This window comes from Epinephelus lanceolatus, chromosome 2 (assembly GCF_041903045.1).
Source record: "Epinephelus lanceolatus isolate andai-2023 chromosome 2, ASM4190304v1, whole genome shotgun sequence".
Classification (NCBI taxonomy): Eukaryota; Metazoa; Chordata; class Actinopteri; order Perciformes; family Serranidae; genus Epinephelus; species Epinephelus lanceolatus.
The window spans coordinates 3,370,699-3,396,367 of NC_135735.1; the positions used below are offsets into that span (position 1 = coordinate 3,370,699).

At 42.0% G+C, this 25,669-nt stretch overlaps 2 protein-coding genes across 2 annotated transcripts; both read right to left on the reverse strand.

Annotated features, from left to right (window-relative positions):
- Positions 1-2,326: 2,326 nt before the first annotated feature.
- On the reverse strand, positions 2,327-7,518 carry fgf4 (fibroblast growth factor 4). The gene is made up of 3 exons (XM_033631099.2): positions 7,083-7,518; positions 4,322-4,425; positions 2,327-2,671 (listed from the first exon to the last, which is right to left on the reverse strand). Exons 1-3 carry the CDS (start codon positions 7,474-7,476, stop codon positions 2,495-2,497), a joined length of 675 nt encoding a protein of 224 aa, XP_033486990.1. The 5' UTR covers positions 7,477-7,518; the 3' UTR covers positions 2,327-2,494.
- Positions 7,519-19,551: 12,033 nt separating this feature from the next.
- On the reverse strand, positions 19,552-23,466 carry fgf3 (fibroblast growth factor 3). The gene is made up of 3 exons (XM_033630176.2): positions 22,721-23,466; positions 21,834-21,937; positions 19,552-20,780 (listed from the first exon to the last, which is right to left on the reverse strand). The coding sequence occupies exons 1-3, from the start codon at positions 22,962-22,964 to the stop codon at positions 20,397-20,399; spliced, it is 732 nt and encodes a 243-aa protein (XP_033486067.1). The 5' UTR covers positions 22,965-23,466; the 3' UTR covers positions 19,552-20,396.
- Positions 23,467-25,669: the final 2,203 nt, after the last annotated feature.

The window sequence follows — 25,669 nt, forward strand, 5'->3', positions numbered from 1 at the left end:
TCTAAACCTAACCAAGTAGTTTTGTTGCCTGAAGCCATTTCATAATGTTGACCACTTGTTAAAAACTGCAACTGTTAAGAGTCCAGTCTTGTCTCATAGAAATATAGTAGTGGACACGATCTTTTAACAAAGATGGGTGATGGGCACAAACTGTGTTAATGAAACAGTAGAGTGTGCCAGGGCTGACGTCAAAACCCGGAAGTTTAGCATCGCACTGGTTCCCGGAAGAGAAAGTGAATGTGATTTTTGCACTGCGTTTTGGATTATGTCAGAAAATAAGCTCTGTGGCTAACACAAGTTTATGATGCTTACAGATTTTGTTCAGCAAGATAATCTTCACATATGAACACCTTTCATGCCGCATTTGAAGCTTAAATGCAATCGCCAGAAGTAAAAAGCTAACGTCAGGCTTTAACGGACTACATGACTACTCAACGGTTGCATGAGTCTTGACGTCACCGCCACTAAGCTTTCAACTCATTTCGGCCGCTTTATTTTAAAAACATTGTATAATGGGGAAATCGGACTGTTTAAGCTAAATAAGAAGCTGTAATGGCGGACTGCCAGCACTCTCGCCTGTTCAGGGGTGATGACGTTTAATGTCCCCGACAGGGTTTGTAGTCGTATTGAACAACTTGTTAGCAACCGCCTTTTATACGACACGTAAAAGCTTCAAAATTCACAAGTAGGGTATTTACTGACATGTTTTATGTCGTAGAACAAAACCTGAAACTTGCTTAAGCTTTTGTTAACCACAGACCTTATTTGAGGCATTTTACCAAAATCCCAAAGTCACTAAGGACCTTTTTGTCTTGGTGGACATGCAAATTAAGTGTAAAGAGCAAGAAAGTCTGCGTAGGGTGGGTGCAGGGGTAGATGTGTCAAACAAACATGGACTTTCAACCAAGAGACCACTATTCGTAGTTACCTGACTTATTGGACTTTATGTGACTACATAAAGTACTTAACACGGGTACTTTACGCAACAATGTAAAGTATGTAAGTTTAGCCTGTATGTGGGTATTTTAACTAAAACCACAACCTTTTTCTAATGTGTTTCTAATATGTCATTTTGGGGAGTCATTGACCTATGAGGACATGTTGATCTCGTTCCACCAGTAGGGGTGCTAATTTAGGAAGCAAACAACCTATGTGGTCCTACGGGCTGAAGGACGTGTTGGGATTTTGTTACCTTCCGACAGAGCCGGCTATCTGTTTCCATCAACTTCCACTCTTTACGCTAGAGCTTAGCTGTAGCTTCATGTTTACTGTAAAGAAGCATATTTCCCGAACACCAGATTGTTTTAAATCCCAAAACCTTTTAAGTGATTTTAGAGCAAGAATATGTAACTTTCCCACAACAGCGGTTACTGTGGCTAAAAATGAAAATTACAGTGGTAAAAGTTAGTTTATTGGACTGAGTTGGGAGTGATTTATCACTTATGGATTCAACTTTTGAATAGTAGAGTAACACTTATATGTTCTGTCATCACTTTAAGTGAAGGCAAAGATGACAGGATGCATGACATTTCTAGGGGAAATAAATTTTAGCCTAATATGGCGTATATCTGTTCACTCGGGACAAAGTTTCCCAAACTGGAGTGATGCTGTCAGAGGCTCTGTGCTGTTCAGACCCAACAGGCAGAGTTATTTCTCTCCGTCCAACAGCTTCCTGACAATCAGACATAACTCGACATGAAGAATAGTCCTATCCCACAGTCAAGGCTACAGTTCCTCTGCTGCATTTCAGCACTTTGACCTTGCCTTTAAACCCCCAAATTCCCCACTTATATAATGTCAAAGAGGATGCCGCTCTCTATCTGCAGTCTTATAGGTCTCACTGAGATTGACAGCAGAAAAGTTCAGAGTTCACCCCCCATGGCAGGGCTATAAACAGACCAGCGGAGGTTGTGGGGGTTCTTCGACTCCTCCTCTCCTCCTCCTCCTCGTCCTCCTCCTCCTCCTCCCCACCTCTCCCTCTCTCTGCAGCAGTAAGATGATACTGTTTCAATTAGGCTCCAGTGCCACACAAAGGAGCTGCAGCATTTGGCAATCAGTGCCACATCTGACACCAAAGACACTCGCGCCTCATTTCTCTTTTTAAGGCTAAGACTCAAAAACGTCCTGCTTTGTCAAAATAAAAAAATAAACACGTCTCCTGCACGCTGGTGCTCCTTTCACATCAGCGCAAAGAAAACCAACATCTGAAGACAAGATTTCGTTCAGTAGCAGCAAATATCTGATAAATTAGAAAATGAAAACATAAATAACGTGTTTAGCATCTTTGACCCCTCCCGCCCCCCCCGCAGTGAAAAGACCACCCAACTAAAAAATAAAATACAAAACTGTTAAACATAAATTAAAAAATGAATATATACAAAGCAAAAGATCCGATGTGATACACTTGCATAAAGCTTGGAGTGAAAGTGCATCATGGTTTCGAGCCCCCCCACCCTCTGTCTCCAAACTGAGGTGAAGTCTATTTATGAGGCCACTAGATTCTTGGCAAGAAATGTGTCACCGTCATGGCGGGTGACACTCGGTTTCCTCTTTTTGTTTTGCCGTTCTTACTCAGGCCGATGTACATCCTCGGGTAGGCCACCGACTCGTAGGCGTTGTAGTTGTTGGCGAGGAGCTTCTCTCTGAACTTACACTCGTTGTTGAAGTGTAACTGAAAGAAACAAGACGGAGATATGAGGATAATTTTAAAAATGCTGATTGTTTGAAGGCAGAAACAAAACAAAGATGCCGGGACTTTTTTTTCCCCAAGTCTGTATTGTACGTTGTGATTACTATCAAACAATTGCTTTATTTCTGACTGCAGGACTATTGTAGAGTCGCTGTTTCAGTCAGAGAATTACACAGAAAATGGGATTGTCAAATGATGAATGATGAGAGCGAGGCTGGAGTCAGGACACCAGGCTCTGATTGTGCTATTTTCTCTCAGTGAGCTGGGAATCATAAGACTCTGTCCAGTTGGATTAAGTATGTTGATGAGTAACAACTTCTCCCTACAGTCTAGGACTGGTCTCTGTGGTGCAACTTGTATAAGTCTAATTCAAATACTTATGAACTGAGTGATGTACAAATCTCTTCTCTTATAACACTTTGAGACAAGGTGGTACAACCTGCCCCTGAATGAAGGCTAACATTGAGGACACTGACCTCATGTCCTCTGTATCACAATGTTTGTGTCCAATAACTTCCGGGTAGACAACCCCGGCATCACATATGTAAAATCAAATGGCGCTGACCAAACACTGTCACGTAAGTGTATGCTATGTTAAGAGTATTTTCACCGCTTTACCTTGCCGTCAGACAGTCTTTTCTGACAGAGAACTGAGACGTTATATCAAAGCCACCAGACTCCATTGACATTCATTTTACCTTGCAGAACACAGGAGTTGCTGGTCTACCGCTGCCTTGGTTGGTTAGTGTGTAAGGTAGGGATGCTAAACCTGTTTTGCCTGGGGGCCACTTTTGTAAAATGACATGAGGCCATGGGGACGTTTCTAAGATTTGAGGACATTTGGGGCTTAGCTTGGTCCTCTGTCAGGGGGGCGGGGGGATCTTCCCCTGCCACTTTTTCTGGTAAACAAGCCCTACGTTGATGCTGTTTATGCACTCTGCCACCGTTTGTACAACACATTGTCACTCCGACCTCATCACATATTTGGTCATAGACTTTCCACATTGAAATATGACGTCCAAGGTACCCTGGGTGTGTTGGTTGTTGATGTTCTGGGACACTGTGTCAACTTCAGCCTGTTACATGCATTGTCTGTTTTCAAAATTCCTGTTTTCACAGGAAATGTACAGTTTGCATACAGTCTCTTTCAAAATAAAAGCACTACATCGGTACAACACTGTGAACTGACGTTTTTTTCCCCTTATCAACAAACGCATGTCGTTACGTTTTGCCATCACACACACGTGGTTGGGTGTGGAAAAACCCCCCAACAGGGTTTGGCTTTACGATCTTACAGGAAGCAAACACCGTCCTCCGGGGTAAAAGTCTGTTGTTGGACCCAGACAGGTTGGACCACCAGAACTATTTATCTTTAAATGTTACAGCTGAAAATGACAACAGAAATAAATGTTTGCCAATTTTACAGTTCTCAACAATGGAAATCAATCGGCAGTTTTCTACCCAGATGATTTCTGTGGTTAGTGTGACTTCATGGTGATTCTGTTTTTCTGGGAAGACATGGTGAGAGACTGTGTCGATTATTTTCTTACACCAACTCCAGTATTTTTAATGACAGTAAACAAATAAACAAAGAAACAATGGGTCAGTGGGTCACAGTGTTGGTACACTCACAGATCCGTACAGCTTTCCTCGTCTGTTCATGGCCACAAAGAGTCTGCTGCGGACACCCAGCAGAGTCACCACTCCTCTCTCCACCGGAGAGATCTGCAGGAGACCTGCATGGAAAAAAACCATACACACTGAAACACGCCGGCCTGATGGAGACACCCAAACCTGCTGCTCCACACAGACACACTGACAGGATCATACGTGTCTCACAAGATGAGCTGGATCATTAGTTTCTATCTGAGGTTTGAGTTGTACACATTGATGAGCACTTACAACATTATTTACAGATGATGCAGTGTGTCAGTTATTTGATGCTCAACAGCATCAATAGGTTCATTTTTACGAAGGCCCTTATTGGGTTTGGAAAGGTGTGGCACTGTGTAAGCCTGCAACCAAATCACCAGAATTTTTTTTTGTCATTTTACATATATTCATTATTTTTGCATGTTATCATATAGTGGATACGTTATGACTTTATGTTGTATGGTTAATGTGTGGTTAGGTTTAAGCACAAAAACCAATTGGTTACAGTTTGGAAAAGATCATGTTTTGGTTTAAAATACCCAGTAATGGGTAACTGCTTTTTGTCAAACTATCCCGGCAGAAAATGCAGCAATGTCTTGGTAAAAACCAGACACTTTTTGTCGTACTTCTCCAGCTGAACATATACCAGTGCCCCGGTAAAAATCAACTGCTCTTCATGGCACAATCCCCACTGAAAAAACAGTGACCAGACACTTAAAAACACCCGTGTTTGGTGCCTAAAAAGCTGCTTGTTACACAGCAACAAGTTGCTAAAACAGAACTGGTTTTGTTGTTTGAAGAAAAAAATTGGGAGTACTGCACTGGGTCAAGACACTAGGTGTGGGCGATTGTAAAAAAGCAGGTGCTCTTTAAGGACAGGGCATCTGAGGCACTCTGATTATGGTTAATAATCCTTTATTCACATGGGTACACCAACATGTTTCAAATTTAGACAGGTAGTCTCTGAATTTAGTGATGCGCAGTCTTCATCAGGGTACCCTACATGACATGATGAAGACTGTCTAAAGTCTGGTCTGGTTTTCTTGTTTGTTGGTCTCAAACAGTTGTCTGCATCTTGGCAGGTGTCTCACCTCAGTGTCACTCCATCAACCATCCCCTCCGCCTCCCAGTGACATGTAAGCTCATATATGTCACTTTAGAAACGTTGATAAGATACATATGAAATGTGAAAATGCAACATATTTGTGGTGACCTCTAAACATGTTAGTAAGATTTTAGTTTTATCGTTCAGATTTGGTCTCACTGTTTCAGTTGCATTTACACGTGGCTAAGGTCCAATCACGGTGAAGGACAAACGGCCTCCAGAAGAAGATCAGATCACATCCCAGGTGTATTTACACCTGCATTAATATGCCTTTCTTACAGATACAGACTGCATGTTAATACCAGATGGGATTAGAGTCAATCCTTCAAGATGCCTTCTTAAAAAAGTGGAATAGTAACTATCTGTTGATCCAGCAAGGGAGTAAACCTCTTTTCCACTCAGACCAAATTTGAGTTTGCAGAAATGTACAATGCCAGAATATTTTATCTGATCTCACTGTGGATTCATACACAAATTCAGTTTTATGAGTGCAAAGTGGACTGTGTGAACTAAACTACTGGGTGATGATGATAAGTCAAATCCTGACCAAAATTGTGTGCTTAACCAACGTGCTCAAACCTAATCCTTCAAACTGGATTTAAAGGTTACTAAAATATCTCACAATATTTGATGACTGTCAGATTGTTTGATACCACGTGACAGTTTGTGGGTTTCACAAGTCCCCAAAAGACCTCTGAAGTTTGGTTGCACAACTGACAAAATAAAATCTTGTCAGTCATCAGTCATTATTGTGTTCTTGTGTGATCTGTGGAGGTAAATGTCATTAAACAGATATTTGAAAATTTCCTGAAGCAGTTTCTGACTTGGCCTTGACAAGCTGTTAGAGCACCCTGTGTGTGTGTGTGTGTGTCCTTTGTTCCTGCCATTATTTTAAAATGCTTTACAGTGTCTTGAATTCCTCTCAGAAACGCTCTGTAATGTATCTGCCTGAATTTTTATGCCTTGTCTGAAAATAGTCCCGAGGCAGCAGAAAAACCCAACATGCCTCAGGGTCTCGGAGGCAGCCTGTCAATTCCACAGCTCGCCTTTTTGTCACTCCGCTCCACAAACACGGGATGACGGGGATTGCATCTGACATGAGAGGTAAATAAATATTTGTTATTCTTCGTGTCTGCATATGTGAGGCGGTGTATGACTTTGTCTGGGGCCAGACCGCTGAGGTTAATCTGTCTCAGCAGATGGGCTCTGTGGCTGTGTCCTAACTTTAGGTGCTGCATGGCTGACTGGCCGCTGGCCTGGATCACAGCGAGCTCTGGTTACACACACGGCGGAAAGCACCGGCACATAATACAGGCTCAGCGGCACTACGGAAGGACTCCAGATGTTGGTTGGATCGATACGTGTGAGATGTTCACTGACTGGCAGCATGAGCAGAGTCTCAGTCAGCAGTGTTGGGTGGAAAGTGCAGGTTTGGATCAGGTGTCAGCAGGTGAAACATCCTGTCGAATCAAAACATGCTCCAAACATTGTTTTAGACTTCTAGTTCTTTAAATTGTTTATTTTTTCTCAACTTTAACGTGTTTGTTGTCATAGTTGTTTAAAACCAGCTGTGCGTAAAATGAGCGCGTAAAAGTGAGGAAATAAAAAATCAGCTAATTAATAAATACAACTTACTGTGGCGGTTTTCGTTGTGTACCCCCGTTATTCTACCGTCCGGTAACACCTGAATATGAAAGCCGATGCCCACGTTGCAATAGAGGCGCCGCAACCTTTTAATCCCCAGGAGATAGTCGCTGTCCCGGCTGATCTCCTCCCGCTTCTCCCCCGGGATCCGCGCCAGGGACCGGGAGTACAGAGCTTCCCAGCGGTCCGCCGTGCCATTCAATCCGGGGGCGCATCCCGCCAGTCCGGTCACCAGGCCCAGGACCAGGACAGTCCGCAGGGCCGCCAGAGAGCCCATCCCGGGTCTGGCTCTGATAGCAGCCTCCCGGCGTTTGCCTTTCCAGTGGAGCGAGAATAAAAAGAAGCAGCGACGCGCCAGAGAGGAGCGAGTGGACGTTGCGCTCATTCCCAGACCGACAGGCGCACTGGCTTCAGCGCCGGAGCGACATTGATCTGCATGGACGCTGTGCAGCCATGCCTCTATATTTATACCTGCAGACACATTACATCACAGCTCCACACTTGGAAGAAATCTACAAACTACACTTTGGCACTAAACAGAGCTGGAGGCGTCATTGAAATGAAATAATAGCTGTGTTATCAGAGAGAAGCGGAGAAAATACACGAATAAAGACCTTATTATGATTAAAAAAACCTCTTTGTGTGCGGCGTTCATTATCAGCAGCAGAATATCATAATTTATGTATGGGAGGATGTTAAATAGGAAACGGCCAAGTTAACAGACCGTGGTGTCGAGACAGGAGACAGTTCTATAAATGAACAATAACAGGAAAAAACACAGGTCCAATTCAGCCAAATGAAAAAAGCGCTAACTTAAGACTGGTAGGAGGGAAATCATGTCCCGGGCCCTTATAGAAAACAATGGTAAGACTAAATAGAGAGTTTGCAGCATGATAAGTAGGCTGTCATTGTTGGCCTGAACCTAATACAGTTCTGACGTTTCAGCTCTTGTCAAGTTACAGAGCTGTCATGTGTGTTAATCCCATTTTGTAATAGGCTAAAATAAACTCTGTTACACCTCCTGAAGAAAGAGTCCCATCACACACTGTCGGAGAGTCTCAAAACTGTGTTTGTGTCTTCTTATTTTTTGATTTTATGTCTCTGTTCAGTGCCCTTTGAGGGTGGCAGACACAGAGAACCCACCATTTTATTTGCTGATATATCTTTTAAAGGCCTATATTAAAGAAAGTGGTAATAATTTACTGCAATTTACCTACATTAAAGACAGTAAAACTCTATAAAATACTAGATTTTATAGGATAAAATAAATCTTGTATGATGTGAAAATATACCTCCTGAACAAAGAGTCTTATTAAAAGCTCTCAAAGTGTTTGTGTATTCTTATTTTTGGATTTCATGTCTCTTTTCATTGTCCTTTGAGGGTCACAACCACAGGAAGAACTGTGGACTTTTTAAGGCCTACATGATGAAAGTTTTGCATTAAAAACTCTTACAAAGTTTCAAAACTGTGTTTGTGTATTCTTATATTTTTTATTTAATGTCTCTTTTCAGTGGTAAAAGTCTGCTATCAAACACAGGGAAACCCACCATTTTATTTACAGATACAACTTTTGGACTTTTTAAGGCCTACATGATACAAGCTTGTCGTTTTAAAGACAGCAAAACACAAATGCTTCTCTAAAATAATAGATTTTATACACTAAATTTTATCTTGTGCGGCATTAAAATATACCTCCTCCTATTTTTTGATTTTACATCTCTTTTCAGTTTTCAAAGTCTGCCCTTCCTGAGTTACATTTAGGGATTTTGAGGGTGACAAACAGGGAAACCCAGTGTACTCAATAATTTATTTGCAAATACCACCTCTGGATTTTTGAAGGCCCACATCACAGTATGCAGTACAGGGATACTCAACTTGCTTTGCCCAGGGACAACTTTTGCAAAATGACTGAAGGTCAGGGGCCAGTGAATAAACAAACATTAATAATATTTATCAAATGAAATAAATAAACAAGGCAAATCCAGTTGCAGCAGTCCACACAGGTCAGGTATACAAAAGGGCGTTTCTAGGATTTGAGTACGTTTGGGGTCCAGCCCGGACCCTGGATCGTCCTCTGGCACCACAGAGGCAGGCCTGAATGCTTTGAAGCTTTGATCGTTGCAATGATAATCAGTGTCCAAATCAGTATTTGAACGCACTGTTTTTCTATCTCAGGGGTCGGCAAGCTGTGGCTCTTTCGGCTCTCTCCGGTTTCTCCCTGTGGCTTTGGCAAAAAAGATAAAGAAACTATAATGGATATTTTTTATTTTTAATTCTAATTTTGATTTTTCATTGTCGGAGGCCCTGAGTGATTCTTACATCCTCTATTGTAGAAAGGTGTAGCCTATTGGCGACGGTTTGTCTTGGATCTCCTTAGCTAAGCTCGCAATAGAATCCAGATCAAAAAAGTCTTGGAGGAAAGAATTTACAGCGTGTGGACATATTTGGTTGGTTGGTGACCCCTGTTCTATACCATTACCCCAAAATAATCCCATAATCCCAAATAGCCCATAAATTAAAAAATAGCTATCCAGCGTAATTCATTATGCATCAACATTCAGTTATTATTAGTTATTCTCAGACAGGGACATTTAAACTTAGTGACAGGCCTGGTTTTGCTCCAGTACTACTGAACCTGGGACAATCTGACCTCCTGTGACAGGTTTACAGACAGCAAGATGTCGAAAAAGTCAAGTGTCTGGAACAGTTTCTGATCGAGACTTTCTAAGAGTGTCTAATAATAATGCATTTTATTGATCGGCGCCTATCAAAGCACTCAAGGTCACCTTACAGGACACAGTTAAAAAACAAGCAGCAATGTGTCCACAGATAATAAAGTCAAACAATTCAGTAATAATATACAATAATAAGTTAATAAGATAACTAGACAAAAATCATAGTTATTAAAATTAGATATGAAATCATAATCATAAAGTCATCAGTGCAGGTCACCATGTGTGTGTCACCAATAAATCAGGTTAAATATGCCAGCTTGTACAGGTGTGTTTTCAGACGGGATTTGAAAGTGGAAAGGGAGTCAATATTGAGAATATCATGGGGGAGAGTTCCAACAGCGGAGGGCAGAACGGCCGAAGATGACCCCCAAAAGTTGAGTGCCAGATATGCTGAAGGAAACTGGGATGTCACAAATCTACAGTGAGCTTGGAACCTGAAAACTGAACAGCTTGTTGTTTTTTTTATAGCTCATGTTTTAAAAATGTCCTCTTCTTCTTACTCCCCCATTATCAAGAAATTTAAAAGAAGCTCTATTTTGATGCTTTTTGTGCCCTCTGACACCTTGTTTATGTTCAGGACAAAAAAACAAAATAAATCAGTTTTTCATTCTGAATTAGACAATGGTCACCAAGCCACCCTGAAACCTATCACGGGCCAGATTTGTTGCTGTGGGTTGTAAGTTGAGTATAACTGATGATGTTCTAAAGACAGCCAAACTGAAATGCTCCTCTGAAATAACAGATTATTGTTTAAATGATTTTGTTAGAATCATAATAACCTGTTGGTGTCATGGCAGCGTGTCTTTGATGTGTCATCCCTGACAGTCATTCAGATGCGCTGGTGCATTGCTTTTGATGTCTGTTGAAATAAACCAAACTAAATGCCTCACCCTGCCTTTATTTCACCATTCCATTACTGCTATTATCCCTGTTAAATATATGTCGAGCCCTAACATTTACCCTCTCTGCTGAGTGTCCTATTATCTGTCTCTATGTTCGGGCGCTGAAGGTCTTCCCTCTCTGTCAGCGCACAGACACAGTGCTTTGATCTCTGGGGTGGCTCGGTCCTGCTCCTCATTGACCACGCATGAAACGTTTTCTCACGTTCACATTTGGGTGATCCTCAATGTACAACAACATTGTTTCTTTGTGTGCTGCTAAATGGCTCCATGAATGCAGTCAGATCTTAGAGACGATCCTGCGGTTTGGAGGCGCCTGGTTGATGACGAGCAAGCCCCCCAAAAATGAATGACATACCAGCGACGCTCAGGATGGACGGACCAAAGGAATGTCAGCAGTCGATTAAACCTCCAGGGTGGGTGACGAGGACCAGCATGATGGCTGTCATGAAAAACCAATCAACTTACTGACCAACTCATTGACCACTGGACCTCCAGAACAACTTGATGACCAATTGACCTCCCAAGCAAGTTTTTGTCCTGGAGTCCTTGTTAAGGTCCAGACACCCCAAACCGACTTCAGAGAACTAGGGGCAATGAAAGCCGACTGTTGCGTCACCTCGTGTTGCTTTTGTCCTGGTCAAAAAGTTGCACATGAACAAACCGCAAAGACTACAGCTGATGGGTACATTCTGCACCTGCGTGAGAGGAAACAACTCTCCACACCAGCAGAACACAGTAGTGCCTTTTCACCATTCAAAAAGGGAAACTGGGAAACCTTCTTGACGCTAGTTAGCCAGTTAGCACATAAGCAACGCGATCCAATGTCGAAAGAACAGAGCATATTCACTGTGCACCCGTGAACAACATAAACCATCAGGAAACGTTTCTGCTTAAGAGCTCAGTGGCAAAAGAAAAATAATCGTATTGTATGTAACAAGTTTGTTTTGATCCCACTCCCTTTTGACTTCAGCTGTTTGTTTACTTTCCTCACTTCCATTTTGTCTTCTGGTGCACTGAGCCAAACTGCTATCAGAGTGATTTTATTCACAGACTGGCTCGGCCATCGCAGACGCTGATTTGAAATGCTAAACTGACTAAAAAAATAAAAAACTGGAGCACTCGGAGAGCGCAGACCTCCGCCAAGCAGCTCGGATTTCCCGCCATTTTATTATTTTATCCACTTCACTTCAACCAATCACCATCAAAATTTTATCATCTGTTCCTTGTCCCATTATCAACCTTTCCTGAAAATTTCATCAAAATCTGTTCAGAAGTTGTCGAGTTATTTTGCAGACAAACAGACAAACGCCGGCGAAAACATAACCTCCTTGGCGGAGATAAAAAAAAATCCAATGGGGGCCAATGAGGGGCAACAGTGTGGGACACACTGCACCAACCAGTGCGACAGACACTCATCGACAGCCCAACATTGACCAACGGCTAACCGTAGGCCTCGTGTGTTGGAGGCATGTTGGGATGGGTCAAACAAACACAGGACTTTCCCTCATGAGGGTTAGAGTTATTTCAAGGTACGTTGGTCACTATGTTTCTTTTCCTAAACCTTACCTTAGTAACTTCATGTTAAGAATGTAACATCATCCGTGAGGTGCTAATTCATTTGATAGCATACGAACCACTGTATGAGGATACATTGATTGATTAGCTGACCCTCTGTAGCAAAACATTTTGATCCAGATCAGTTTCTTTTTGATCAACTGGACCAAGGTACTGATGGGCTGATGGCCTGCTAAACCTCCAGGAAGACTGATGGACTCCAGTGTAGTTGTGTGACTGGATGGCTGACATACCATCAAACCATCAGGAAAACTGATGGATTGTGGGACCTCTGCCCCCCCACCAATATGCTGGATGGCTGAAAATCCATCAGGCTTTCAGGACAGTTGATAAGTGACCACCATGAACATCCTAAATCGCCGAAGCACAGCACTGAACTTTCTGGTGGACTTACAGGAGCCAGGTGGACCAGCTGACCTCAGGATCTCCAGGATGACCAAAGGGAACAGCGGACCTGTAGAATCTGAGCTGGCTCGTTCAGAGAGTTCCTGAAACTGAAGACCTGCAGACGTTTGTGACGTTTGTGAGCCAAGTAAAGCAGCAGGTCCCGCACTGTCGCTGTCCATGGTTCTGTAATCTCCTATTATCACCCTAAAATAAAATTAGGTTGAGATGTTTCTTTCCAGTCACGCTGGGATTTGTAAGTTATGTACGGCTTTATTTTTTGTTTATGTTGTACTGAAGTCATTGTGGTTTTAGGTTGCATGTGCGCAATGAATTATGCTCGGGGAAAGAGGTTTTAGATTTCACTGGGTGACAGCTGCATTTCAGAGCTTAAAATGTCTCAACATTCAACACAAGCATTTGTCCACTGACTCGTTTATTCAACATTTACAAAGCTATGCACTGCGTCGCCTCAGAGTCGGAGGACAGTGATGACCCTTTTTAAATAACTTTAATCAGAGAGCATTATGACTGATTACAACTGTGGGAAACTGTCCTGCTGTTCTTAATCTGTTCAGATATCAGCCCAGATTTCTGTCACACATGTGTGTGAGGTCTGAAAAGGTGTCCTACCTGTTAGTGGGTGTGCGTATCCAGTGTCATGGTAAATCTAAACAGAGGAGGAGCGATATTTCCTCTGATATTGTTGGCTCAGTAGAGTTGGACGCCGGCCAGCTACACAGCTGTCACTGAGCGGCTGCCAGACTGGATTCACTAAGTGACTTGGACCCATGAATTTATCTACATTACGTAATTCCCTGCTGAAATTGCAAAAAGTTGTTTCTGACTAGTTTTTACTGCCACAAGTCATCTTTAGACGGTCTGCTGTAGAAGAGTTTGTTAAAGGCAAAACATTATGGTGGCACTTTAAAATGTAAAAATCAGATTACTGAGGTAAATCTGGCCTCATTGATTTTAACTGTGCTTCAAGGTCAAAGTTTGAAGCTGTAGTTTGTAACTTTTATAAAATTAACTGTCGTCACATTTGCTGAAACTGTCATTGTATCCACACAGCTGTACATGAGACAGGTGATCTGTCGAAAAAAAAAAATCCTATTCCTCTGCCTCCTCATATTTCCTCTCGTGGCATTACCGCACGTAAATAAAAGCAACCAGTCAGAGCCGAAGAGTCTCTAACGCAGCTGTCAATCACAGCTCCAACACGTTCTTGCTCTTAAATTGCCAGTTACCGTCACTTTGTCAGACTGCGACGCACAGAGACACCCTTTGCTGCAGTATGAAATGCGAGGTGGCATAGTGCGGGGAGGTGGTTGGGTCAAACAAACTCTGGACTTTCACCTGGGTGCCTGCTGTTTGTTTCCCATGTGAGACCAGAAGTCAGTTAAGTGATTTTAATAAAAACGTAGTGTGCTAGTTTGTTCAGCATGCTATGCTAGCGACGTATGTCACATGATGTCACATGACTACATGCTCCCCACTTCCTCCCACAGTCCAAAGACATGCAGGTTATGTTAATTGGTGACTCTATCGCAGGGCTGACAGATAGAGAAAGACAACCCTTCACACACACATTCACACCTACGGGCAATTTAGTCTGGTGACCTGTCCAGGGTGAACCCCGCCTCTCGCCCAGTGTCAGCTGGGATAGACTCCAGCCCCCCTGCTACCCCTAACAGGATAAGCAGTTATGGAAAATGAATGACTGAATAACATTTCCATGTATCGAGAAGTCGACAGTGAACTGTTTAGTTGTAAAACAAGAAAGTTGGTCTGGTCGATGGGCAGAGCTTTCAGATGTGTGTCGCTCGACTGTTTCTAAAATGGTGGCTGAGTCACAAACTTTAACTTTACAGCTTAACAGTCACTAAAATATGTTTCTGAAAACATTTGAGGAGAGAAATAGGCTATGCAGTGACAGAATCTTGATTCACATTTGATCAGTGCTGCCTTGTTTGTGATTGATTAAACATAAGCTTTAGAGACTCATCGCTCTGATTGGTTGTTTTCTGTGAGCCATGGTAGATCATTAAAGCTAAAACTGCAACTTTAAAGTCTTTCCACTGAGCTCCTGAAAACTTTTCATTTTATGATGTGTGTTCAAACATCACTATGAACAATAACACTTTATGTGCTCTGCTGTCTTGTTACAACTCAACAGTCTGACATGACTGTATACTGGCTGTGTTCCCTGGCTGCGTGCTGCCTGCAGAGGGCATTGAGCAGCTCTGACAAACTGAGACCAGTCAAATTATAGATGCACATTGACACCAGGCCATGAGCCTGTGAGGAGGAGAGACAGCTGTCAGCCTCTAGGGGTCACTGTTTACATGTGAACACTGCTGGACTGCAGTCATGAGCTCAGGCACCATGTTTATGTGTAATACTAATATAATAAGTAAATAAAGGAGCTGTCCACAGGTCTTTGTCACATGTTTGTAAGAAGACTGCACGGCTGCCTGAGAGTCAGATGAAAATTTCATTTCTACAAGGGGAATAGAAGGGGTTAAGGGAATCCTGCGGCTAGAATTAGTTTCTTTTTTAAATTTATTTTTTATTTTATTTTATTTTAATTTATTTTTTACACTAAGCACATTTAATGCACCTGTGTTTTGTCTTGTTCCTATGTTCATGTTCATGTTTTCCTGCATCTGGTAAACTTCTATGCAAAAAAAAAGGAGCGCTGATCCTGCAACATGACGGATCTAATTTAATTTTTGGCTCATTAAAAACACCTGGATCAGTAAAAGTCTATTTCGTTTATATATTCAGTGCGAGTGCAAACTTGAATCTCTCTGGGAACCATCAGTCTGTTTTTATACACATGTAACATGATGATGATGAAAGCAGAACAAACAATGTGTGTGCACCTGTGAGGAAAAGTCAGAGTAAAGTTTCACTTTCTAATGAAACGCTCATTTTAAAGGGTTCGTACACAAATTACAACTTCATTAATGATTTATAAGTTGATATAAGCTTTTAATAAGAAAATCTTTTTAGGTTCAAAGTATGGTGACGCCTTTGGATTTTGGTCACACACAGGAGCACATTCAGTGATGGACTCATTCCCCCAGGATGCACCACAGAGCGCCACAGGAAGTCATCCCTGCCTGCGGCCATCGACCTGTACAGCTCCTCCTTCAGAGTGTGAGCTGCTCTGAGTCAATGAGACCAGCACTGCGACTTAATTCACTTACCTGCATTAAGTTTCTACTGTGCAATCGTGACTTGTTGTTCAATTATTACTTTTATTTTGAACGTGCAATAATTCAACTGCCGCAATATTCTTAACCCCTCTTGAATGTATATAATTATTCAACATACAGTGCACATAACTGTACATACCTCTAATGTTTATTCATTGTCTTGTCTTTATTCTATTGATGTACAGTATATATCATAGTGACCATTCCAGCAGTGGTTCCCAACTGGTGGGTCACGGTCCAAAATGGGTCACCAGCCCCTGGACCACAGGTGAGTCGGAAATGTGCTGTTTGAAAAAAAAAAAACACACACTATTTTTTAGGACAGTGAATTTCCAGGACAGAGCTTTTATTTTGAAGTGCTGTTTCCTGCTGTAGAGTGAGTGACCGACTGTTAGCTACTTAACAGAGACAGTAAACTTGCTCAACAACATGGTCAGATGCAAGTATGATGCTGAATATATTAAACTGTGGGACCTCAAACTAATGACTGAGGAGATATTTGGACCCTGTGGCCGCACCAGTTGGAAACCACTGCATTCTGGCATAATACATACTTTATATTTCTGAATGTAACACTAGTTTATAAAGTGTAATGTAACACAGTGCAGCTATTTGTATAGTATTACACATGTACAGACTCAGCACAGTGAAGATATATATTTTACTCCAACTATCTTAAGCACTAGTGTTAGACATTGTAGCATGACGCACATTTCTATTTCTATTTCATGGAATTTCGTACTTTATATTTACACACTTGTATGTCACACTCTTATTCTTACTTTTTATAATTCTCTATTCTTTACATCATGTATGTCATGTATGGAATGATGTAGCGATTCTGTAATGAATCACAGTTGCCCCTCGGGGATCAATAAAATCTTTCTGATTCTGACTCTGATTAGTTTTAAACAAACAGATTTTGATCCTCTGTAGCCAGAGGAGACCAGCAGTGGCCACAGTCCAGTCAGTCCAAAGGATTTGTCGCAACCTGGCAACCTAAAATGTGTCTCATTGAATATTTAAAACTGATCTATAAAGCTTTAAAGTATTTTATTTTAATAAGACTATTAGTTACAACCTGTAAACATGTGCGACGGGTGCCTTATTAGAGACTGAGAGAGAGTGTTTACTTTACTAGAATTTTTAGCTGTTGGCCCTAAATTGTGGAATAGTAGCCTCTCACTCCACTCATATGTTTAAACCTGTCTTCAGACCCATCTCTGTTCCTCAGCCTTTTAATTATCATTATGATGACATGCCTGACCATGACCACACTGTTTATTTGCTTGTATTATATTTAATTTTTTTGTGCAGTGTTGTTTTTGTGTCATTTATGACTTTTTATTTGGTTATTCCTGTTTTACTTATTATTTGTAAAGCACAACATCTGTTGTTTTTAAATGTGCTCTAAAAACAAACCCGACTTGACCTCCAATAAATCACTCTTTTTAAAGGGTTTTAAAGGGACAACTTCATTAATGGTTGTGCTTTTTACCTTCAATAAAAATACCTTTATAGGTTCAAAAGGTTATGAATTTTCTCTCTGCATTTATAAATTGGTATGTAAGTTGGTGTTCCATTAATGAAGTTGTTTTTTGATCCTCTGTGTCCAGAAGTGTCCGACAGTGGTCACAGTCCAGTCAGTTAAAAGGATCTGTCACAAACTGGCAACCCAAAATGTGTGTGTAACTGATCAAAATCCATTAGTAAATGATCTTTTTATTCTTTATAAGGCCATTAGTTATGACTTGTGCATCTTCAAAAGGCTGCCTTACTAAAGAGGCTTAGAGAGAGCTGTTAGAGTCATACTCAAGTTAAGGCCTGTGGTCCAAATCTGGCTGTTGATTGGGTGCTGGGTCGCCCTGAAACCATTTATGATTCACCATGAATATAAATTGATTCACACTGAGATTTTTTATTTTGTATTCTGAGTGTAAAGCATTAAAAAAGAGCTGGAGCCCCCTGACAGAGGTAATTATTTAAATATTAATTATGGATGTTTGTTGAACTAGCCCCTGGCCTCCTGTCATTTTGTAAAAGTGGCCCCGGGTAAAGCAAGTTGAGTGCTCCTGTTTTAGAGGTTTTACTTTCCTAGGGAACGCCTAGAAGGACAAAAATGTGTACCATTAATTCCCAGCTGACTGAAGCTGTGTTTCCCTCTCTGAATGATGGGCTTAGAAGGATTTAGCTAACATGAAATTCATGACAAAGTGCTTTCTTTCTGTTTTTCTTTGTAAGTGTGTTAAAAAATATATTGAAACAATTTGAGAAACTAAAGTTTAAAACAGAGAAATCATAAATAAAAAGAGTTTTGGAGAAAAAAAAAGTTTTAAAGGAATCCCTACGTCTCGCACGCCATTAGGCCAAAACTACTGCATATGATGTTTTTATTGCGCGGCTGATAAATCTTTGTAGGACAATCCTTCAGCGGATGTCGTGGATAGAAAGGGCACGTAGGAAGAGATTCAGAAGATAAATGTTGCTCAGTGAAACAGACAGAGGGGCCACAAAGGGCCCTAACCTCTCTGAAGTCCCGCATTCCTGTTGAGTAATCTTAGAGTTCTGCATTCATAACAAGCCATAGCAAGGTGTTATACTCTGTATGACACAGTTTCTGCTTTCAGGAGGGCCTGCCTTGTTTATCGACTCTCTGGCTTTTGGTCGGTGTTTCAAAAAAAAGCCCAAAAGTCTCAGGCGGCATCGCTTCCCAGGCCCCCCTTGGGAGGAGCTATTGTCCGGGCCAGGAAGCCTCCCCAGCCCGCAGGTATAGAATGACAAGGCTTTATATGCAGCTACCTATAGATGGGAGCGAGGCAAGGCAAAACCTGAACGTCCAAAAGAGTCCGAATGCTGCTTGTGATGATTTTCGCGTCGACGGCTGTCTTTGTAGTTTCTGCTCGGCTGTGTTACAGCAACAGGTGCAGCGCTTTAACAAATGAGCTGCAGCAGGAGAGAGGGATAATGTCAAATGTAGAGACGGAGAGGGGGGTACCACTCTGAACGCACAACCAGCCCCCTTCAAGCTGTAATAAACCTATAACCTCGTGTAACAGCCACACCGCGCTGCAGCAGCTCTGCATGGGAGAAATATGGCACAGCAGGGATCATCTGCTCCGGTCCCCACCAGTCATTATTACACTGTATGTGTGTTTTAATAGTCAAAGCTACCAAGAAACTATAAGAACTATCAGGTTGACCATTATTGACAGTATCATAGCTGTTATTTCACAGTTAAATTCAATGTAAATCTTAACATTTAAAGGGCTGAAAAAACCCAACTGTATGTGATTAAAGAGAGGTAGCAGTGGCTCTGAGTTGAAGTCCTGCTGTTTTGCACTTTTTGTTAAAAAGAAAAATGCGCTATTGTGTATTTGAGGCGGTGCTACCTTCAAAGAGCCGCGACCGACAAGAACAGGAGAAACAAAAACTGAAATTGAGACTTCATCTTGAAGAGAAATCAACTGAACTTTAAAAAACAAAGACAGATTTTTGAATTTATAATCTGTGTCACCTTTAGAGCACAATCTTTCTTGCTGATTTCAAAGCTGCATTTGTTACAATTTAAGGCCTGCGAAGACAAACTCAGGCTGTGAAATCTTTGAACAAACCAAAGAAAAGTTGGAACAAACGAGCCGGTTGTTTCCTCAGGGGTCAGTACCATTGTGTTTTTATGTTGGAACCAGCTGGTGAGTGAGAACTATGAGACAAACAGCAACATTGGTAAAATGCAGAAATAGTATTATCAATAACTTATAACACAGGCACCAAATAAATATTCATATCATTAGTAAAAATATACAAAGAACATCTTTCAGCTTACAGACAGTAGACTATCACATTGTAACAAAAAAACAGAGCGGAGCCCGTCTCACACTGAGTTTCCCTCTTCATGTGAATCTGACAAAAAGTGCTTTGCTGATTAAAAGTCCTCTCTTCACTATCCGTCGTATTTGTTAGCACTTCAAATTAGCAAAATATTGTATGATATACTGTTTGTCATTTCAGCTTTTGACAAATGAGAAGTCGCTGTACATGCATAGTGCATACTGTATTTACAACAATAGATCTGCTTTCAGAAGGTGTGTGAAGTTGAAGATGATTTCTTGTACAAAACTTTTTACAAATTAAGATGGAAGTTTTCAACTATATTAATACATTTGTTTACACGACAGTAGCATTTTGAAGAACATCAGTAAATAGAAGCTTATGTGTGTGTGTGTGAGTGTGTATGAGAGACAAAGTCGCCTGAAAGTGGAAGATTTGATAAATGCGCCCCGACACGTGGGGTGGCCCTCTGTCTTTACTTCTTCTATGGATTTTTACTCTCTGAGCATCAACGACAAAAACGTCCGCTAATCCAGAGCGCAGGATCCAGATTCATTTTTCGTATCCTCGACTGCCATCGAGCTACAGTATGTGCCGAGATCAGGGGTCCATGTTTGGTTGGGCCACGGGGTCAGCTCCTCCCTCAAAAAGTCTGCTCAGTCATCTTGCCGTTGGCGCCGGCCTTTCCTGGTGCGATGCCGGCGTCTGCGACGATCCCCTCGCCCCCCGTGGTGATGCGTATGGTGGTGCATGCTCTGACTGTCTCTCAGACGCCTCACCATCTCATGGTCCTTGTTGCCCAGCACCCGAGGCAGGAAAAGCGAGGCTTTGTCAGTGCTGCGAGTCTTAAAGCCTCGTCGTGGCCGGCCTTTGCCATTAATGGAAACGTACCACTGGCGCTTGGCGCTGGCCCGCCGCTTGCTGCTGCTGCCTCCCCCTGGTGGCAGCGGCTGCTCGGTGGAGTGGTGGCGGGACGCGTAGGTGTTGTACCCCAACTCATGGATCCGCTCCACAAACTCACACTCTTTGTTGAACACTTCCTGGGGAGGTGAGAAAGAAGAAAGTAGTGAGGCACATTTGTCGTGCAGCTTGCCGTATGTTTTTGATTCACAGGATGAACTCTCAGAGACACTGGGAGTGTTTCTGTTCTGCTCACAACACCGTCTGCGATCACACTCTGAATCAGACATAAAATAATGCACGATACAGTCTAAAAAATGATTCACAGTCAGTGGATAAAGCTTAAAATAAAGACATTCTTCAGCATAAATTAACTTTGTATCATTAGTGTGTTTTAGACAACTGATTTTAAAAAGTTGATCAAAGTTAAAAACATTTTTCACACTATTGAGTAGGATGGAATTAAAATAAACAAGTTAGAAGATCGTAAATAAAATAGTTTGACCACTCAACACAACTCAACCTATCAAAGCAACATCTGGATGAATATTAAGTTGGTTAAACTTAACTAAATTTTTCGAGGTCAAAGCAAAACATGTTGGTTGTACTAAACTAAATGAGTTTGTCAGATTATAAAAGACTCATAGGATCTACTCAAACAAGTTGAAACTACTTAAAAAGATGCATCAAAATTGTTATATTGATTTTCTTTACATTGAACCAGTGGATTATTTTTTACAGTGTATGTCAGATAAACATGCACTCTAAAAAATTATTCATGGGGTGAGTGGGTAATAATTAAAATAAAGTTTTTCAGCATAAAAAATTACGTTTGTTCAATTAACCTGTTTTAGTCAATTGTCAGCTTATTTTAAGAATTATTCAGAATCAAAAACATTTTTTAAGTAGAATGGAATTAAAATAAACAAGTTGGGATATCTTACATAAAATAATTGGACCACTTAATATCAGCACACTGTTTGGATAAATATTAAGTTGGTTCAACTTAAGCTTTTCGAGGTCAAAGCGAAACATGTTGGTCGTACTAAACTAAATGAGTTTGTCAGATTATAAGACTTGTAGGTTGGAACGACTTAAAAACATTCAAATATCTGCTGCCTCGCTGTCAAACAGGAGCTGCATGTGTTGAGAGAAGGAAACACATGTGATGATGAGATGACATCTGTACTCACCGAGGCGTACAGCCGGCCTTTATCGTTCATGGCCAGATATCTGCCAGAGAAAAGCCCTTTTATGGCCACGACACCCACATCCACCGCTGTGATTTCCATGATGCCTGCAACACAGAACCAGTTACATAACATCCATAAGCTTCACGTCTTTCATCAGGATCCACAACTCTTTAAAAGATCATTTAATTCACGATCACTCCTCCTTTAAACCTTGGAAAATGGAAATCAATTAAAAAGCATGAAAAGCAAATTTACCCTAAAACAAACAAACAAACAAACCTTTGTCACTTTGACAATAAAGGAATTAATTTCCGGTTGTGTTTGCCCCATTCAGTTTGTTTATTGGCTGTTTTAATCAGTGCTTGATTAGTCAATGGCCCATTGAGAGCTGCAGAAAGGCTCTAATGGCCTCTGATTAGATAAATACATCCGTTAGGACAGCGCCTTTGTCCCGCCTGGATGTTAATACTTTGACTGATACTTATAATAGAGATTAACCTGCATGTCGGCAGCTTTGCAATGACACGCACACACGCCGCGCGCGCATGCACATGCACGCACGCTTCATTGAGTAAGTGACAGTGAAACTCTGATATATTCATCATATCAGAATTTACTAAAATGATCGAGACAAACAAACAAATAAATGAATGACAAATAAACTGAATGTTGCGTATTTTCATAAATTAAAAGCGCTTATTTAATTTACTGTTTTATTTCATTCAACAAATCTGCGTTAGAAAAAAAACAACTTTTATTAAACAACTTGATGCAACTTTAAAAATGTTCACTAAGATGCTGATAAAAATGAAACACATTGTGCCATGTGAGTTATTACAGGAATGGTTTGCCAAAAGTTCTGTGCGTAAAAGCGAGCGGATACTCACTAAACGGGTTGTTTTCCTCCAGTGATCCGTCTATTTTCCCATTAGGATGGATTTGTAAATGATATTTAGTAGCGCAGTAGAGTTTCCTGCGTCTCGGCGCTCCTCCGAGGTGCTCGTAAACTCCTCCGCGGCCCCCGGCATCCCTCCGCTGCCGGGGGTCGCAAGCCTGTCCCGGGGCGCAGCGAGCCCGGGGACTAACGGGATCCAACAGGCTAAGCAACACCAGCAGAGGTATCATCAGCATTGTGGCATGGCCGTGGAGCGACGATTGTGGCGAAAAAAAGGAGAACTCCCGCCCGGCTCTCGGGGTCCCATTAAAGTGTCGGGGCCCCAACGCTCGAGAGCTCCAGCCTCGCGCACATCCGAGACACCGCTGACAGCACAGCCGCCCCCGGAGGTAGGATCCGCTCCTCGCCTCTGACTGCTGCTGGAAATCCCTCCTGCGGATCAGACTGAGAGCCTGTGCTCAGACTGAGCGCAGATATAAAAGAAGCTTGTGGCGACAATAGGCTGAACTCCGACCAATTGATACAAAGGAAAGGGGGAGGCAAAAGGTATCAGCCCTGTGTGAAGTGAGAGACTGCGGCGTGGATAAAATTACACAGTGGCTGAGTGCGGAACAGCTCTGTGCTCTGAACTCCTCTTCTGAAATATCCTGAAAGAGCAATTAGACATCCCAAATTATACAGGCGGACTGAGCCTGCGGCAGGCCATGCAACAGGTGAGGACTGTTGCTGGATGTCCTGATAAATCTATAAACTACATTTAAAACCTTTTGAAAAGCTTTTTCAACCGGTCATTTCTCTGTTGAATTCAAACATTTCCCTGAGGATTAAATTTGCCCTTTATCTTCCAATTTTAAGAAGTAAAAATGTTGAGAACTTTGACTTTTGGGTGGTCCACATCTACCTAAGGAATAGCCCCGTTCCTCCCAGTTCAACAGGTGCTTGCCGAGTAACAGTGACCCGATCAGACCAAACTGATGTCAATATTTTTGTAGTTTGTAATTTGCCGTGAGTCACAGCTCTTTGCTGGCAGCACACTCCTGCACGTGATCCGCAGACTTCTCCCAGAGCTGGTGACAAGCTGCCACTGCAGGTTGGTCAACCCCAACCTCTTTAAGTAGTTCAGAGTTCTTTGTTCTCAAGTATTTAGATGCTCCTTCCTCCTCCTGACCTGTAAGCATTGCCTGCTAATGCCGAGGGTCATTTGTGTTGAAGTTAAATTAAGAACAAAAAGACGAATGAATGTTCTGTCACAGGTCTCCCTCCATGTGCTGCCAACACCACTGAACCTCTCTGCTGTGCGTTAATTCTTTATCCTCCACCCGAGCAATGGATTGCCCCAGACTTTTCCCATCCTAATGCCCCGGCTCTGGCTAGGCAGCAGCCGGTGGGCGGAAGAGCAGCAGGCTAAATGACTACTGCCTAAATTGCTTCCATCTTGGTCGCATTATGGTTTGCATTCTGGTAATTAGCACCATCATCTACAAATCTCTCTGCCCTTTGGCGCTGCTCCACTGCTGCTATGAAGGCCTCTGCTGAGAATCCCCCAGAGAGTCAACGGTTAATTTGTCTTCCCCTCCCATACATCACCCAACCGGCTGCCTCTGTCACTTTATTTACCCCGATGATCAGAAAAAGGCAGCTCTCTTTTAATTACAAATGTGTGCACATTGTGCCTCCGAGACCCCCTCGCAAGTCAGACAACACACCAAAACATCAGCCGGACCGTGTGTATCAGCGGTTGTTCTGGTGGCCATTTCTAAGTGAGACGCTCTTGATGTGGTTAAATGCTGGAAGAGGGTGGAACCTTAGATGTGGTATGCTGTTTCTCTCAGAAACTATTTTAATTACGCTCCCCTCCACGCCGCCCACAAAGCATCCCAGCAATAAGCAGAGCAAACGCTCTCAATTTGTGATGCACACACACTCACACACATTTCCCTCTTCACATCAGGAGAAGTTTGTTGTTTTTAATTTTTGAAGGTTAAACTGTCTGATGAGCTGAAACAAAGCTTCAGGCCTCGATCAGATCTGCTACTCAGATGCATCTGAGCAGGACTGTGGGGTTAGGGTTATCCCATGTGTGACCTCAGCACTCGACGTAACACAGGAGTCTCAAACCTTCGTGGAAAAGTTCAATCTGTGTATTTTCAGCAGCGGGTTGCATCTTCAAAGGTATTTTAAGGCTCTCATGTCTACTTTCTGCGGGACATGATAAAATGTTTGCCTGGTCTGAGACCAGTGTTTAATTAAACATCGCCACAGCAGCATTACAGCCTGATACAGGGGTCGGCAACATTTACTAAAAACAAAAAATCTCTCTGGAGCCACAAAGTAGAGCCTTATAATCAAGGTAACGCAGCCTATTAAGTGTAAATTAGCCTATTAACATTATTAAATGGTCTATATCAGTGGTTCCCAACTGGTGGGCCGTGGTCTAAAAGTGGGTCGTGGGTCAATTCTGAATGGACCACAAGTGACTCTGAAACGTGTCAAGTTTGTAAAAAACACTTTATTTTTAAGTACAGTGAATTTCTGGCACAGAGCTTTTACTCTGAAGTGCTGTTTCCTGCTGTGGAGTGAGTGACGAACAGACAGCTGCTGGTGTCAGAGGGGATGGTTTTAACTATTTCTGACTTAGAGTCAACTGCAGGAAATTTCTTGAGCCATTTCCTAATTTTGTTGTGACAGGACATAAAACAAGAAACACTGCTGGTGCCAGGCTTTATAGGGACATATAGTGTCTTATCATCTGCATAGCAATCAAAGTCGAAATGTGTTATATGTGCTTGTTACATACAAATCATATCAATGTTTCTGAAGTGACGTAGAATGAGCTGACTCTGTCATCTTGAAGTGGAGGGGACTGTGGATGGTGAGACATCTTCACAAATCGGCTGCTAAGCTGCAGACCACTGTTTGAGACCAACAAACAACAAAACCG